The sequence below is a fragment of the Pezoporus occidentalis genome, unplaced genomic scaffold (assembly GCF_034315485.1).
Source record: "Pezoporus occidentalis ecotype Australia unplaced genomic scaffold, CSIRO_AGI_Poc_V1 ctg117, whole genome shotgun sequence".
Classification (NCBI taxonomy): Eukaryota; Metazoa; Chordata; class Aves; order Psittaciformes; family Psittacidae; genus Pezoporus; species Pezoporus occidentalis.
The window spans coordinates 5,159,574-5,176,847 of record NW_026912961.1 but is presented as its reverse complement, the minus strand read 5'-3'; the positions used below and the strand labels follow the sequence as shown (position 1 = coordinate 5,176,847).

Below are 17,274 nucleotides of genomic sequence, written 5' to 3'. Positions count from 1 at the left end.
CACTTCCCATTGGCGGGCCCGTTGCTGGGACCGTAGGGCTTCCAGGGAGACACTTAACCCGCTCGGCGCCGGGCTGCCTGGCCTCGCCGGGCCTCACCCCGCAAACCCTGAGCCGACCGCGGCCGGGCGCCGCCGCCGGCTCGGCTGGGCAGCGGCCTTGGCCGGCGGGGCGGGAGGGAGCCGCGGCGCTTTCGTCCTTTCGCTTGCCACCGCCGCCCGGCGGGCCCGAGACGTGGCCCTTTTAAGCGGGCGCGGCGGGGCGCCCAGAGTAGCACGCGGCCTGAGGAGGGAGCGCAATGATTGGCGGGGCTGTCGCCCGGCGGACACACCCCCTGCTAGAAAAGGGGAGCCGCGAGTGGTGCGGGGAGAAGGTAAACAGAGCCGGCCGGCCCTGCCCGCTGACCAATCGGGGGGGCGGGACGGCACGGGGCGGGAGGGGGCTCCCAACCTGACGTGATGGGACTCGGCGCGGCCGTCCCCGAGCAGGAGCGCGCGGGGCGCGGGGCGGTCGGCGGCGCGGCGGGCGTTCTCCTCTACCCCGGCCGCCGCTCCGGACCCGGGCCGGCCGCTCCTCCCTGCCGGCTGCGCGCCGTCGCTGGGGCTGGGCGCTGAGACCCCTGCCTGGCGTCCCGCTATTTATCAGCCCCGTTCTCCCTTGCGCTGCAAAGACCTCGCGCCGCAGGCGAGCCATGGCTGGCGCTGCCGGTCCGACGGGCGCGCACTGAGGAGAGCCCGAAGCTACACCCCCCCCCCCCCCCCACACACACACACACACCCCTCACACACACACCCACCCCGGTCGTCGGGGCGCGGCCGCACCATGTCGGCCGTCGCCTACGTGGACTTCGTGGCGGCGCAGTGCCTGGTTTCGATCTCTAACCGCTCGGCCGTGCCCGAGGCAGCGCGGCTGAAGGTGCCGGGCGAGGCGGAGGCGGCCCGGGAGCTGCGCGACCCCCGCGATGCTTGGAAGGACTATTGCGCCCTGCTAGCCATCGCCAAGAGCCTGCTGGAACTGAACAAGTACCGGCCGCTGCCCGCCCCCTCCGTCTGCAGCGACAGCGTGGAGAGCCCCGACGAGGACGCTGGCTCCGACAGCGACGCGGCCACGGAGCCGGGCTCCAGCCCTCCCCGCAGCCCGCCGCCGGGGCCGTCCCCCCGCCTGCGCGCCGCCGGGGCCGCCCCCAAGGGGAAGCTGGCGGCCGAGAAGCGACACAAGTGCCCCTACAGTGGCTGCGGCAAGGTCTACGGCAAGTCCTCCCATCTCAAGGCGCACTACCGCGTGCACACAGGTCAGCGGCGGCGGCGAGGGGAGGGAGAGGGAGCGGGCGAGGGGAGGGGGAGCGAGCAGAGAACGAGCGCTTGTCCTCGCGTGAACCCTGCCGGCGGCGCGCTCGGCTCACCTGCGCCCTGCCCCCGTTTTCGGCCGGGTTTTTTTTTTCCTTTTTGTCTCCTTTTCTCTTTTCCCCCTTCCACCACGGCCCCGTTTTTCCCCTCTTCTCCCTTCCTGTCTCCTTTTCCGCCGCGGGGCCGGACCGGCTCCCCCGGGAGCGGGCGGCCGCCCCGGGTGGGGCTGCGGCAGCACCTCCCGCTGCACCCCGCCTGCCGGCCGCTGCCCGGAGCCCGTACGTGTACCCCGGGCAGCGCGGGGCGGGCGGCAGCCGCCGGAGTGAACCCGAGGCGGTTCGGGGGGCGGCGGCGGGGAACGTCTCCTGGGCTGCGAAAACAGGCAGAACCTGGCCCGAAGGCGTTCCTTAAAGCCGCCTCGGGCTGGGCGGCCTGCCCCATCTGCTGCCCTTGCCGTCCGGAGCCGCGTTCGCCGAGCGGGCTGCGGGCTGCCGAGCAGCGGCTCCGGCGGCCGCGGGCACGCCCCCTCCAGCGGGCCGAGGGCACTCGAGCCGCACATCGCCTCAAACCGGAGCTGGCCACAGCCGGGAGCCACTCCAGTGTTTGGGCCCCCTGGGGGGACCGGCGGCTGCTCCGCCCGGCGGCTCGTCGCGGTGCCGGTTATCGCGACCTGGCCGTGGCGTGTTCCGTCCCGCGGGGGCTTCATTGCCCGGTCAGAGGGGCGAGAGGGTGTGGCGGTGTCGGAACCTGCCGGTGAAACACCTCTGCCGCCACAGTTCGCTGTGCCCATGCTCTGCGCAGCGCCGAGGGGACAGCGGCCCACCGTTCCTCCGTTTATTGTGAGGGTCTTGTGTCGGGGGGGGGGTGTGGGGTGTGTGTGTTTGTTTTGGTTTGTTGAGGATTTTTTAAATCCCTTTAGTGAGAGCGGCTGAATAAACCCCGTTACATGTCCGAATTGCAAGGAGGGAGGGACGGGGACAGAGTGTGGTACACGAAGCTGCTTAAAAATTGCACTAAATTAGAGGGTTGTGTGTGAGTATGGAAAGGAGCGGATCAAAGGAGACAAATGCTGCCGGCTCTTATTTCATGTGCCTCACATCTGTCCTTTAGTGGGAGGTTCTTTTCTGTATTTTGTCTGCTTGGCAGTAATGGTAAATGGTGAAGTACACGACCAGTTTATCCCCCGAGGAACATGCTGCGAGGCACTGCTGTAGTATTTCACACAGCCTGGGTAGGGCACGGTCGCATCTGAACTCCAGCTATGCTTCGGTTGCTCTGCCTTGTTTGTGTGCCCAGGTGTATGTGCGCTGCAGTGGAGACACGGTGCTGGTTGCCTACCTAAGCCCTGCTGGCAGATCTGCCGATGCTTAGCTCCGGAGATCAGGGGGAGGAGGAGGAGGATTACTGGATGTGGCTCAGCAGTGAGCTCTGCGGAGTTCAGGCTGTCTCCATGAGCCGGGAAAGAGGATGGTGAGTGGTGACCGTGTACTGACCTCAGGACCAGTGCCAAGGATTGTGTGTTACTGGCTCAGAGACCACGGTTCTGATGCTCTTTTGGAGGCTGAATGTAGCTGATGCCCAGCAAAATATTGGCTCATAAGTGACAAAAAAAATTTGTTAGCTTCACTTGCACTTACTACCCGGCACTTACTACCCGGTGTTCAGATATCCACCCCAACATGGGAACCAAAATAGACATGACTGGGTTAGTGTTCTGGGTGATGACATGTAAATTAATGTACTGTACAACCCACACTGCTTACTGTAAGCAGTAGCATTATAATAAGTATCTCCTGAAGCAGTGTGAGGTATAGTGTGTGCTGCCTTAGCTCCAAGTATTAGATACTTGATTCACATGCGCTGGTATACCACCACGGTGGTTCTGTGTGACTCAAATTGCTACAGATACCACCAGTAATGAACCTTCAGAGCTTCCTAATGTGAGCAGTTAATTGTAGCTAACTGAAATGCTAAACGATACTGCTAATTATTTTTATAGATGGCAGAACAATTCCTTAGCAACGGTAAGATTCAATGGGACCTCTGGAGTTATTCATAACTGTGCACTGCAGAGCATTAATGCTCCCTCCTTTCTTTCCTTTTTTTCCTTTTTTTTTTTTTTTTCCCCCAACAATTTCTCTTCTGTATATCTGAGCCTCTTGAATTGAATTCACCTACCTGCTATTTTTCATCCAGCCACTAAGCAAGTTTTTTGCTGCTGTGCAGCCTTTAATGGAAATAGGTACAGAGCCACCAGTACAATCTTCCAGGTCTTAAATTTTTAATATTTAATTCCAGTCTCTGTGTCTTGGAAAATGTCTTTAGGATTTGCTTTCACACCTGTAAGCTTACTTATAGCCACAGTTCTCTGAACTCAAGGATACTAAGTGGCATGTTGGAAAGCTCTAGATACTGCCCTGTGTTGTGGGAATCTAAAAACTCAGCAGGCCATCTTTGGCAAGCTAAGGCAAAGGCAAGAAATGAAGTACCAAATAAAGGTAGAAGAGTAGAGGACCAAAGACTTGGTGCTGAGGGGTTAGAGGTCTTTGTCTTATAATGATTCTATAAACTTGTTGGTTCAAAGGCATTCCTTCCTTCAAAGACTAAAAATGTCTGTGTAAATGTTTGCCTGAAGTTCAGGCCTTTGATGATGACTCTAGTTCAATTTCCAGAAGACCAGAATTAGCAATCCATCAGAAATTGTCTCTGCATTGATCTTAACAGAACAAGGTCAGCGGGTGGCACTGCACATCTCACTTGATGGCACAAGCAGGGGGACTGTTTGCACAATCCTGCTGAGCTCAGCCTGACTTAGTAGAGCAGGATTTGTAGGGGGAATCCAAGAAGTGTGAGCTCTTCCCCTTCCCGGGGGGATGCTCCTTTCATTTCTTGCCAGGCCCCTGGTGTTTCTGCGGTACGATCAGACACTTCTTCATTCTGTCATGTATGTGTACTTACATTCAAAATACATTAATTCACAAAGGCCTGAGGATACAAGGACAAGTGTATCCCTGAAACTGAGCTATTGCCTCCCCTGTCCCTTCAGTACCATCCAAAAGTGAGATGGGATTTATTATTTAAGTTCTGGTGTCTTGAGCAGGAAGAACATTACAGGTAAGGTTGTTCTGTGTAGGCTGGTAGCATCTCTGAGGCACGTGGCACTTGGTGTAGGAGAGAAAGGGTGGCTTGCAAGCCAAAAGACCTTTGTCAGGAAGGCAGGTAGAGGGATAGCTCCACAGTGTGACCATGCCTTAGGTTTCTTGGTCCCTTATGGCATAATGTTGTGGGAGTACAGGACACGTGAACTCTGCTGAAGTTTGGTGATGGCAGGAGGGATTGTGAGCAGTTTGTCTGCTTGGGAGCCTTCAGCACTGAGGTGGTGTGACCAAGTCTTGCAGACTTTCCCTTCAGAGCATAGAAAATGGCCCAGACACATTGGCAAGACCTGCACAAAACCCAAGTCCTGGAAGCTGTGCAGTTATCAGGAGCAAGCAAGGGACTTGGCTGACCAAGAAAACGACAAGCGGCAGCAGATTTGCAGGCAGTTACCTTGGAGATGCACAGACTTTTCTAAATAGGTAGTTTTAGAGGTTTCATTATGGCCAGTAATGTGTAGGGTTACTATTAGCCTCAAAGATGGGGAGGGAGGAGAGCTTAACAGGGAGTGATGGGCAGGCCAGAGGGTTTCCAGGGAAAATAAAGGCGTATGAGAGTAAACAAGCAATCTCAGTTGGAAGGCCTTGGACAAGGAGTGTGGAGCAAAGGGCAGGAGAGGGAGAGAAACTGGCAAGAGAAGCGAACTTTAAGGAATGTACGGTTGCTATAATAGCATGAATACAAGCCAGTTAAAAGGCACACAGCTGCTGAGAGCAGATCCTGCTCTCTGGTCAAGAGAGAGGGACAGAGAAGTTGCCATAAAGCTAGTTTATCAGATGCCGCCTCATACAGGATCTGTAGGAGTTCACTTGCCTGGGGAGGCAAGTCCCAGATGCTTCTCAGTATGTGGTGCAGCAGATTGATGGGAAGTTCACATCTGCGTCAGATACCCTTAAGTACAAGGTTAGGCACAGAAAAACAAAGTATGTGAAAAGTTTACACTCTTCAGCCAATTACATCATCATGTAGATCAGGACCAAACAATACCAAGAGCTTTTTTACATTGGGCAGCTGATGCGCCCTTGAGCGCTCCTGAGCATCTGGCTCTCAGTGATGTTTGATAGCAGGTCAGTAGGCAGAGGTGTGGACCCAAAGGTCAGCAGCCTGCACAGTGAAGATGAGGAGCATTTCTGATACAAAGGAAAAGTTAACACTGCAGTCTAGATACCATGGCTTCCACCCAGCCCCTGTATCAGTTCAGTTTTCACTGTGCTCCTTTGTTATTTGCGTTCTGGACTATCACTAACTGGGCAGACTGTACAGATGCTACTGTGTTGACAATCCTCTGCTTGCTAGAAGCTTTTTTTGGGTATTTTGTGGGAGCGTAATCTGAAATTTAGTATTTTAAGCCCCTCTTATCCATCTTATGCAATGTCACTTTGCCAGATCCTTTAGAATAAGACTGAAGAGCAGAAAGTGGAGTCAGCAAGACATTTTTTGCTCAATTCAAACCTCCATCTGAAACTCCCATTCTTGAGGGTTAACGCAAATGTGCAGATTGCTGGAGTTCTAATCGGCATGTTTCCAGGTCTTGGAGAAACACAATCATATTGACTGGAAACCCTGCCAGCTGAGTAAGGTAGGCAAAACTCCTCAAAATTAAGTTCAGTGTTGCCTGACTCCCAGATGGCTTTTGTTTGGTTTGGGAGGTGGGGGAGGTTGGGGGCATGGATTTTTATTTTTCTTTTTTTGTGTGTGCTTGGGGATATTTTTCCTGCTAAAAAATAAAAGCTTTAAGCAGGTGTATGTGTCACAGTGAGAAAGCACTCTAGAAAGGTCTGTATATTAATTGAGTCAGTGTAAAGAAGTGCACGTGTAGAATGGAAGCAGTGAATAGGCATCACTTATAAGAGTGTGACTCCTGTTTCTAGACAGATGTCTTGAAAATGCAGCTTTACTGAGTTCCTGCACGCTGTTGTGCTGTGATACTGAAGACTGTGTGGTGGGTGTCACCCACTCTTGTTAGCATGTGTATCTTGCAAACCAGGTGTTAGGATCCCTGCAGGAACAGTCCTTGCCCTTCACTGGCTGTTGTGCACCAGGCTGCTGCTCATAGCCTTACACAACTCCCAGACCTGCAGTGAAAGAGCAAGGAAGGGCTAAGTGAAGACTAAATGGCCAATCTTGGGTAGTTATGGTAAAGCACACTTCAGATGCTGTTTTGTGGTAGCATAATTCATTGTCTGCATTCAAGTCATAATGACTGTGAATATCCTGAGAGCACTCTACAAATACCTTGAACTTGAGGTAAGAGTCTGTTGAAACACTAGCTAACAAATTCATGGTGAAATAACAGAAATTATATGATCCTTGTGAGCATGTCTAAAACTGCATTCCTCCTTCCCCTGTCAAAGCTGTTTCCATTTAGCAAGCATTTAAGCATTCAGACAGAGCAGGACCTGAAAGCCAGTGCTTCTCAATCCCAGGTAGGTGCCCTCAGCACAAGGCTAGGAGTTGGTCTTCATTCTTCGGTTAATATTTAAACACTACTGCAAAACAGAGGAAGTTCAAATGGAGGTAAGGTGGGAAAGAAGAGGTAAGAACTTCTCCCATACACCAAGAAGGCACTCCTCAGCTATGAAAATGTAGAGATGACTCTCTGGTGAGGTTTGGAGAGGTCTCTCCCATGTAGCTTCCCTAACTGAGATCTATCTATATACTTGCCCTCAGCAAGTTTGCCGATGACACCAAGCTGTGTGGTTTGGTTGATACGTTGTAGGGAAGGGATGCCATCCAGAGGGATCTTGACACACTTGTGAGGTGGGCTCATGCCAGCCACATGAAATTTTAACCATGCCAAGTGCAAGGTCCTGCACCTGGGTCAAAGCAATCCCAGGCACAGCTACAGGTTGGGCAGAGAAGAGATTCAGAGCTGACCTGCGGAGAAGGACCTGGGGGTGTTGGTCGATGAGGAACTGAACACGAGCGGGCTTCAGTGTGTGCTCGCAGCCCAGAAAGCCAACCGTATCCTGGGGTGCATCAAACGGAGCGTAACCAGTAGGTCGAAGGAGGTGATCCTGCGCCTCTACTCTGCTCTCGTGAGACTTCACCTGCAGTACTGTGTGCAGTTCTGGTGTCCTCAACATAAAAAGGACGTGGAACTGTTGGAACAAGTCCAGAGGAGGGCCACAAGGATGATCAGGGGACTGGAGCACCTCCGGTATGAAGACAGGCTGAGAAAGTTGGGGCTACTCAGCCTGAAGAAGAGAAGGCTGCATGGAGACCTCATAGCAGCCTTCCAGTATCTGAAGAAGACCTATAAGGATTCTGGGGAGGGACTCTTCATTAGGAACTGTAGTGATAGGACAAGGGGTAATGGGTTCAAACTTAAACAGGGGAAGTTTAGATTGGATATAGGGAAGAAGTTCTTTACTGTAAGGGTGGTGAGGCACTGGAATGGGTTGCCTGAGGAAGTTGTGAATGCTCCGTCCCTGGCGATGTTCAAGGCCAGGTTGGACAGAGCCTTGGGTGTCGTGGTTTAGTGTGAGGTGTCCCTGCCCATGGCAGGGGGGTTGGAACTTGATGATCTTAAGGTCCTTTCCAACCCTAACTACTAGTCTATGATTCTATACATATATGTATAAATGTATCTATATACATATATGTGAGGAGGCACAGTCCCTCAAGAAAGGCTTTTGTAAGCCAGGGAGGGCTGTTATCTTGCAGAAAAGCTGTAAGGATTTCCCTTGCTGTGTCACATGGGGATAACAGCAAAATTGAGTCTCACTGGGATTTGGGCTCCCAGTGCCTCAGCAGCGGTGGCTTCTAGCAGGTGGGTTTGCATCTGGTCTTTTGAAAGAGACTCAAAACACCTGCATGTGCAAGCAGCTGTTGAGTGGTGGTTTTGAGGATGTCAGGGCAGTCTAAATACTTGCTGGAAGGAGAGGTATATAAAATATATAAAAAATATAAAACTGCTCAGTTTTAACACCTGAATAGTCTTGTGTTTTTTAGTCCTGTCTGCTGGCAGAATAAACCACTTGCTGCAACCCATCCATGCATTGTCTATTTTGAAGGCAGTGACTGTTTGATGTATTGCCAGACTGAGTGGCCGCAGTTTAGATGTTACAGAAACCCTTGTTTTAGGCATACAGTATCTCATCCTCACTGCTGATCTCGCTCTGTGCTGTTTCGCACCAGTGAATCGTGTGGCTGCCACATGCTTTAGTGACCTGATTTTGGAATAGCTCAGAAGAAAAAGGCTGTTCAAAAGGCTTGCGCTCTGAAGTGGATGCATGGATGCCCAAGATCCATCTTCACCGGAATATCACTCAGTCATAATCCAGTGTCCCACAGGAAATTGCTCACTCAGGGTGTGTGGGCCAAACAGCACATTGGTGGAGAAAAAAAGGAAAGAGACCTGAGACAGTAGCTGTTCTACAGCAGAGAAGATAGCCTGAGTGTTTGTTTTTTTTATATCTCTTGCAATAAGCGGGACTGTGTTCTTGACATTCACCTACAGAATGTATTTTGGGAGACACTGTGACACAGAGGAGTGGTGGCTTAGTGGGATCATGGGGGGTGGGGGGGGAAGAAAAGAAAATAGGAATATGCATAGGGTATCAGGATTCCTTTGGAAATTTTGAGCTCCAGCAGCCACAGAGGTACAGGAGGATCTTGGAAGATGATGGTGGGGATCAGATTCTCTCATTTGAACCATGCAAAGCTGATTATGCCAGTTCTGTTTTGCCAAGTAGTTTTGCTCTCCCCTGGTGGCAAGAGACGTCGCTGTTTGGGTTCCCATATTCTTGTGCTTCCCCTTTTCCCTGTTTTCCATCTGCCACCTCTGGCTGCAGTTGGTGGGTCTGTGCCTTGGGGCAGGCAGGGCGTTCCTGCAGCAGGAGGTACTGGCTAGCTGTGTCCAGTCAGCAGCCTGGTGGATAGTAGGAACCATGCATCCCAAACACTGCATCATGAGCACTCTGAACCCTTCTTCAGTTCTGATACTTGAAAGAGTTGCTGCTATGAATACCTGGCAACATGGTCCTACCATGTACCTACCATCATCTCATCTCTAATAACCTAAGTCAGTCAAGGTGTCTTGTTAGGTATCCATTCATGCAGCTGTAGCTACAGTCCATCTGGTTTTCTTGTTGGCATTATTTGACAACTATTCTGTGCTAGCTAGTACTGATGCCAGGCTCTGGACTCATGGCTGTGTTCACTTCTGTCACTGAGGAAGACAGTGTGAGCATAGCAAACGATTCATCTTTACCAGACTTCAGTCCACACCAGCAGCATGGTGTGGGCAGAATGTCTTCTGTAAAGCCATTGCTCAAGCAATTTTAGTAACTCACATAAAATCAGTACTTTGTTCCACCACAGAGGCTCAGTGTGCTCAGTCCTAGTGCATGTACTACATATACTAAGAGAATTGACCAAGTGTCTGATCAGCAACTTTGTCTTCAGCTTTTTCAAACACGGCATCCCCCTTCCCAAAAAAAAACTTCTCTGCCCCTTGTTTGTCCAAATTAATTCATCTTTGTTAAAGCCACCATGAACTGCAGCTCCTGACCTCAGTCATCCACTTATAAAGGAGCATTTTGTCGTGAGAAGGCAGAAGATTACTCAGGATACCAGTACTACTTGCGCTGTCAATGAGTCAACTAATGCCCATTCTGTGTTCTTTTTCAGAAACCCTTCCTGTACAAGACTACAATGTGGGAAAATCTGTAATGTCCCAGGATAGGTCAAAAAAACCTAAATAATTTATCATCTATCCAGAATAGAAAGGAATAAAATACAGTGGGCCTGCTTCAGGTCATACACTGTAACTTGGATACAGAGTTTGAACTCAAAGAGAAAGAAGAAACTAATCAGTAGTAGTACCCAGTGGAGGGTGGGAAGAAGGAGCAAGTCAGGTGAAGCAAGAAAGCAAAGACCGAAAGGATCTGCAGTAGCCTTTATATCCATATGGCATTTAAAGCAAGCCAAGGGTGCAGAGAGTAGTTCTTTAGACTCCAGAGGCAACCTGTGAAGAGCCACCACCAGCTTGTGCTCAGCATGAACTATGTCTCCTACTACATTCCTGGGACACACAGGACAGAGAATGGGAGTTCTGCAGATATACCTATTCCTATGACCTGTAAATCAGTTTCTGTTTCACTTGTTATTTCTGTAAGCTGCCCTGGATATATGTTTGTTGTTTGTTTTTGTTTTTTTTTTTTATAAAGTAATTTACATCTTGTATCTCTTGTGTTAATATCCTGTCACAAATAATTCTAAGGTATGGTGATAACACCGTTGGCCATTCCTTCATCTCTTGATGGGAATCCCTTCTAAGGCATATCTTAAAATGTGAGTAGCATACTGCTACCAGGAAATGGTATGTAACAGCACCCCGGTTTGATGGTTAATTCTGCTTTTTTCAAGCTCAAGCATTACTACTCCCAAAACTAAACGGATAAAAAACATATGGAACAGGTATTTCTTGTTTGAGACATGACACAGAAATCCGTGTATCTCCAGATGGAGGCAGCATTGCGTCACAGCTTTGTATTGTATCTCTGCAGGCCATTGTCTGCCCTGCTGCATGTGAGTTGCAAGATGTGTTTACTCACTGGACTTTTCCTCGAACATCTCACACAAAAATAGTGTGCCAAATGCAGCGATGAGCTTTGCTGAGTGGACAGTCATCACCTGTCATCAGGCACCTTTACCTTGCCTTAAAAGCCTCCTGGATGAATGATCCACTCCTGCTCTGCACCTACAAAGTCCATCACTGAAGCACCATCCCTCCAGCCTGATGTCACAGCTTTCTGACCAGGGGAGCAGCAGATCTTGAGGCTCAGAGGCAATCCCTGTGGGCCTGGAAAAGCCTCCCTCCCCTTTGTGTCTCTGCTCTGAGAAGTCTGGATTTTAATGCATCCTGATGCTGGGGATTATGCCTGGCCTACTTTCATATGTGCGCTTCCAGAGTGGCCGTGACAGCCTCCCTGGGCTTGTATTGCTGAGGTGGTGAAGCTGTTCACCACGACCCTACCTGGGGGCTCAGCATGGGTCCCAGTGGAAGCTCTTGTGTGTGAGGGAGCACAGCCACTCGCCTGGGCAGGGGGTCTCTGCTGTTTGCTGCTCTCCTACCTCAGCAGAGCCTGTCCCCACTGTGCGAAGCGTTTCATGGCCTCCTTGTGCTCCCCCCGCCAAGCTCAGGCCGATTCCCTGGGAAGTGCGGTGCCAGGTGCACACAGGGGATCCTGAGTGAGCCCTGTCTTTCCCTAAGGCTTTGTGTTCACTCTGCATAACCTGAAAGTGCTTCTCTCTGGAACACAAAATGGGTGTGCAGGGTTGCAGCAGTGGAGGTCATGTTTCACGTTTCAGAGGGGATTCTAGTAACCAGCCTCTGTTTTGTCTTTCCACCTGCAGCTCCAGGAGCAGGGTTTGGAGGCTCAGTTTTGCAAGGGCTGCATGGGGCAAGTGTTGGAACACTATAGACACCAGGTTAGTTCCTGCCATACCTAAAATGTAGATGCTGCACCCCAAAGGCTATGATCCTTGCTATCTAGCCTGGGCACCAGGTCTCCCTGTAGCACAGTTAGGCACTTTCACAGGCTGAAGAGCTGTCCTGAGGTAGATGGTTGGAAATACGGCTTCTAGGGATGGTGCAGGATGCCTGCTCTGCTCCCACTGCTCTGGGGTGTAAGTGCCTGACACAGAGCTGTACTAGATGGCTCCACACATGCAAGATGTATAGCACTTCTCCCACATTCCCGGGGGGAGCTGGAAAGCTGTTCCACGCCTCCCACTGCTGCCTGCTTCCAGGAGCTGTGACAGAAACCGTGAGATAGATAGCAAAAGAGCAGCACAAGTGAAACACTCGCCTTGGATCCTGGGCAGGGCTGGGAAAGCCAGGGAAGCATGGTGATGGAAGTGCTCTGTACAGCTCCTGCTTCTGCTGCTGGGCCGCCTGGCTGCGGTTGTGGCCTTCACGCACGTGTGAGCCTGTGTACTGCTTTAATTAATTCCTTTCATCAAGCAGCGGGTGTCCGGAAAGGCTTCCAGCCATGTCAGCAGCATACAGCAGGGAGTCAAGAAACCTGTTCATACGAAACATAGCCCCAGGTCAGGACGGCTGGCAGCTGTGCCTCCTTTGGGCTTGGGTACCAGGCTGGCTTGGCTCCCTTTACTCCCTCTGCACCCTTCTCTCCTGACCAGGGACCAGTAACGCTGCCAAGTGAGGGAAGGAGGTTCAGGGGAAGCAGTATGACAGGATGCCCGAGGGGCATCCATAAGGTATGTGATTCTGCTTGCCCAGCTTCACCCTGGTCTGTCTGGGATGGGGCAGCTGCCTGTCAGGGGGCACCGTACACTGGGAGCCTGAACTGTGAACATGGCTGCATCACTGTGTAAACCCCTGGTGTAGCTACACCTCAACTTACCTTGTCTGTTCTTATCCTCCTCGCTGGATGCTGTCAGTCATCCTCCTGAATGCTGTCAGTCACTCTCCCCAGCCCCCTTCCTTCTCCCTACAGCTCTGCAGTACTTTCTACTGCTGATTGTCCTCCTGGCACTTGGGCTGTTCGTTCAAGCCTTTAGCCTTTTGTGGCTGCTATTGTGTCTGGGGAGGACTACAAGGCATGCTTTCTTGTAAATTACTCTCTTTATTGTGATCTGTAAATGTAAAGCAAGCTTGCCTGTTGTGCCAGACTTCAGAGTACCAAGAAATATTGGAGTCCCTGTGTTTCTTTCTAACTCTTCCAAGCTAAAAAAACTCCTGGGATAGTTTTTATGTTTCATGGTTGGCTAAAAATAGCTGTCACTCGCTGTCATTTATATTCCCTTCAGGAGACTCTTAAGAAAGGGAATTAAGTCATCAAACTGCAGTGGTGCATGATGTCTGTGACTGAAAGCTTTTGTGTGAACTTAAAATATCTTTGATTTCCATCTGTGCCGTCGACTAAGGTCAGCCTTGCTGGTTGGGAGGCAATGGGTCTATGCAGTAGGCAAAGGCTGTGCAACCCGCAGAGGTGAACTGCAAGGATGTGGGGTGCCAGGAAGATTACAGTGAGTGCTATTCAATACTTAGACCCTTGTTTTTGAAAGCAGAGGGGTGGTGTGGGGCATTTGGTTTGGTACTTCACCATTGTAGCAAACATTTATGCTGATAAAGCTGTGAATGATGAAGTAGTTTTCCTGTCCTCAAATCAGCCATCTAAGAGACTGATACCCTGTGGAGCAGCTTGGGTTTCTGGGAGAAGGGAGTGTAGGGGACATAGGAATTCTCCCTGCAGCCACAGCAGCTCTGCTGTATGTGTTTGCAGGCAGAAGACTGCACTGCTCTCCCCAGACCCTCCCCAGTCAGTTCTCCCAATGCTGGAATGGCTTGTTCCAGGTGAGAGGTTTTTTTGGCTTCCTTTCTAACTGTACAAATTATTCAGCAGAATGGGAGTGTTAGAGGGAGCCTGACATGAAAAACGCACAGGCTCAGGCAGAGCTCATCTGTTGTTTTGACAGTCTTCAGGGTCACGTAAGGTTCTGCACCAGAATGCGAATTCCATGCTGTTAGAGGGGTTTTTGGTTTCTGATGGAGGTGAGACTGAAACCTGATGAAGCGAGTTATCAGCAACTCCACAGACGCTGCCACCGTGGCAAGAAACAAGTGTTGTTTTCCCCTCCTCAGTGTGTTCTCTGGCTCCTCGGTGAAGCTGGTATGTGCTGGCCTGCATTACTGCTGTCCCCTAAATCTCTTTGTCATCCTTTCCTCCCTGCAGGTGAGCGACCGTTCCCCTGCACGTGGCCTGACTGCCTTAAGAAGTTCTCTCGCTCAGACGAGCTCACCCGGCACTACCGAACCCACACCGGTGAGAAGCAGTTTCGATGCCCCCTTTGTGAGAAGCGGTTCATGCGGAGCGACCACCTGACAAAGCACGCCCGCCGCCACACCGAGTTCCACCCCAGCATGATCAAGCGATCCAAAAAGTCCAGCTCCAGTAGCTCCTTGTGAAGGCAGGGCCAGCCCGGGGATGGGAGCAGAGCGGAGGACGCAGGCAGTGGCATCAGAGTATGAGCATCAGCTGCGGCGCCGGTCGCCCGTGCCATCTGAAAGCATATGTTGCTGACATTCAAAAAGTACTCCATGCCCCTCGCCCCGTCCTCCATCTCCCCACCCTGCGCTGGGAACAGCGATCTGGAGCAAGTGGACTGCAGGGTGAGAGGAGGGAAGGGATGGCCAGCGGAGGAGGTGACCCATCTCCTCAACGTAAACGCTGATGCTGGTGTATATATGTCTGACTGGATGGTCTGGCCTGTGCCCCTGCAGTAGTGAGACCCCAAAGTCTTTGTGATTGCTGTGTCATGAACATGTTTTGTTGAACAGTGTAATGCTGCTTGTATTTAGAGTTTGTTGAGTAAAAACACTTTCCGAGTCACATAAATAACTCAGATAAAAGCTCCATAGCACATTGTAGAAGTGGGTTTACTTCTGTCTCAGAATGATCCTGCATTTTAAGAGACTGTTAAGAAAAAATGTTACATATGTTACTAATAGCATCTGAGATGATAAGATGAATTTATACTCAAGAAGGCCCATTAAAGTAAATGGGTCTTTTTAATTTTTCTTTGTATTAACTATACTTTTGAATATGAGCTGCACTTTTCCAGTAAAGACATCAAGAAGATACTTAAAGCAGAACCCTCCCCCCCACAACAGTTCAGTCATTTTCTGACCATGTGTGTATTTAGTTCTGCTATTCATTTATCTGGAAGAAGACAAGTCAGCCTAGATATGTGGCAGGGGTGGCAGGGGTATGGGAGCAGAAGCACGTCTCTCCTTTGATCCTATACTTCTAATTTGTCAATAAATACAGTACTGTACTATAGACATGCCACTAACAGTGCTTTATTCTGCTGTGTTTTGTTTGGATGTATGACAGCAGTTACCATCTTTATAAACTGCTGCGCTTTTTTTGAAGGTTTTTTCTCTTCCTACGCTTGCCTTAAAGATTTACTCTCTTCATACCCTTGCCTAACTCCCATGGAGTCCTATGGGAGTTGTGTGTGTTTATGGAGAGAATAGACCTTTCCCTAAAAGCACTCTGCTAATGGAAACTCCTGGAATTGTTGTAAGGAGCACTTCTGGAGGGCTCCTGTATATCTTGATAGCTGTTTCTATAGAGTGTGGGTGAAAACCATTAGCTGACTGGAAATACAGCATGCAAGGTGTGTCGTAACACTCCCTATGACATAAGCTTCTCTTGGGTAGCCGTGTCATGCATGGCACGTCAGACACTGATAATGGCAGTATTACTTTTATTTTAAAGCTATCTGTTGCTCTTTAAGGGGAGCAGAAAGGTCACTGAAGGAGAATTTTCAGCTGTGGTCATTTAGCTGGTTGTTGCATTATTTTTTTTTATGTTGAAAGCATTAACTGTAAGAGGTTATCAGTGGTTTTCTCTTTTTCCCTCCCAGCTGCATAAAAGGGGGAGGAGACTTCTGTTTACACATTTTTTCCAGAAACATTCTTTTCCTGTTTGGTTTTTACCAAAGGGGAAGGGGAGGTGCAGCCCTACTATAGAGACTTGGGGCCAGATTCATCTCGTGAGTAATCACGTTTCCACTGCAGATGAATTTAGGTCATCTTGTAAAATTCTGTACATAAACAATCTTGCTAGTACACCTGCAACTACAGCATCCTACTGTTTTACCTGATAAAAAGCTTGCTTCTTAGAAACAAACATAAAAAAATGAACTCGGAGAGTAGAGTGTTTTCTTCTACTGTTGTATAAGGCTTTCGGCATTAGAAATCAGTTTGCATATAGTGTTTTTAATCTGTGTAGTTCATGATAAATTCCGTCTATGTGAAGAGAACTGCTTTTAAGGCATTGGGGATATTGAACAGTGTGTGGAGTAAAAAGGGATGTGTTTTCTTCAGTGAAAACTTCAGGAAACCAAGCACACTTTCTACCTCCGTTTCAGCTTTTTGAAACATTTCTTTTAGAAACCAAACTTTAATTTCTGGTGTCCAAATCGAGTCAGAAGGACAACCATTCTTCCTGATAAAAAGAGGTAGCCTTTGTATTTCTGCTGTATTTCTGCTGATTGAGAAATACAGAAAGTGTTTTGCTTACCAGCACTGTTAATGCTGCCTTGTTGAGTGGGGTCAGGGCCACGTGTAGCCCAGTGAGATTCATTCTGAGTCCATCCTGCAGTCTGGATTCCTGCCATTTTGTGGGATGGATGCAGCACCTGGAAAAGTTCAGGTCTGATCCTGTGAAATACAAGACACCCTCACATTTTATCACCCACGATGGGAAGCCACAGCTGATAAGCAGCTCCTAAATCAGTACATACATGTATTGGTCACTTAGCTACCAGGATTAACGGATACATAGAAGTAATTGGCCAGATCTATGGTTTCCACCTTGTGTATTTGGGGTAGAATGCACATTTAAAGAAACGTGGTCGTTCCTACAAAGTCTGAAGGACTGAACAGGCGGCGGGGGGGAGGAGGGGGTTCATAGTGTGTGATAGTGTGACATCTTGTTTCTGAAAAAAAGCCTTTCTAAACGGTAACCCATTTGCTGTAACAGTGTAACGTTTGCTGTATTTCAGCGTTGGACAGACGGGATTAATGCAATTCATCAACCACTAACAGAATACATGGGGATAATCAGGTTTGGAGATTTCGTTTTATTGTTGTCTTCATTTGGGGGCTCTGGGGTTTTTCTTTAAATAAAAGCAGACAATGGCTCTAACACATAAAACAAACTGTGGGCTAGTTCTTTGCATCCTGAAGATGAAGTTTTGAAGAGCATTGCAAGTGTCAGAAAAGAAAAGGAA

The 17,274-nt window shown here is 49.8% G+C and overlaps 1 protein-coding gene across 1 annotated transcript; it reads left to right on the top strand.

Annotated features, from left to right (window-relative positions):
- The first annotated feature begins 401 nt into the window (after positions 1–401).
- KLF9 (KLF transcription factor 9) lies at positions 402–15,314 on the top strand. The gene is made up of 2 exons (XM_062641553.1): positions 402–1,289; positions 14,208–15,314. The coding sequence occupies exons 1-2, from the start codon at positions 821–823 to the stop codon at positions 14,438–14,440; spliced, it is 702 nt and encodes a 233-aa protein (XP_062497537.1). The 5' UTR covers positions 402–820; the 3' UTR covers positions 14,441–15,314.
- The last annotated feature ends 1,960 nt before the right edge of the window (positions 15,315–17,274 follow it).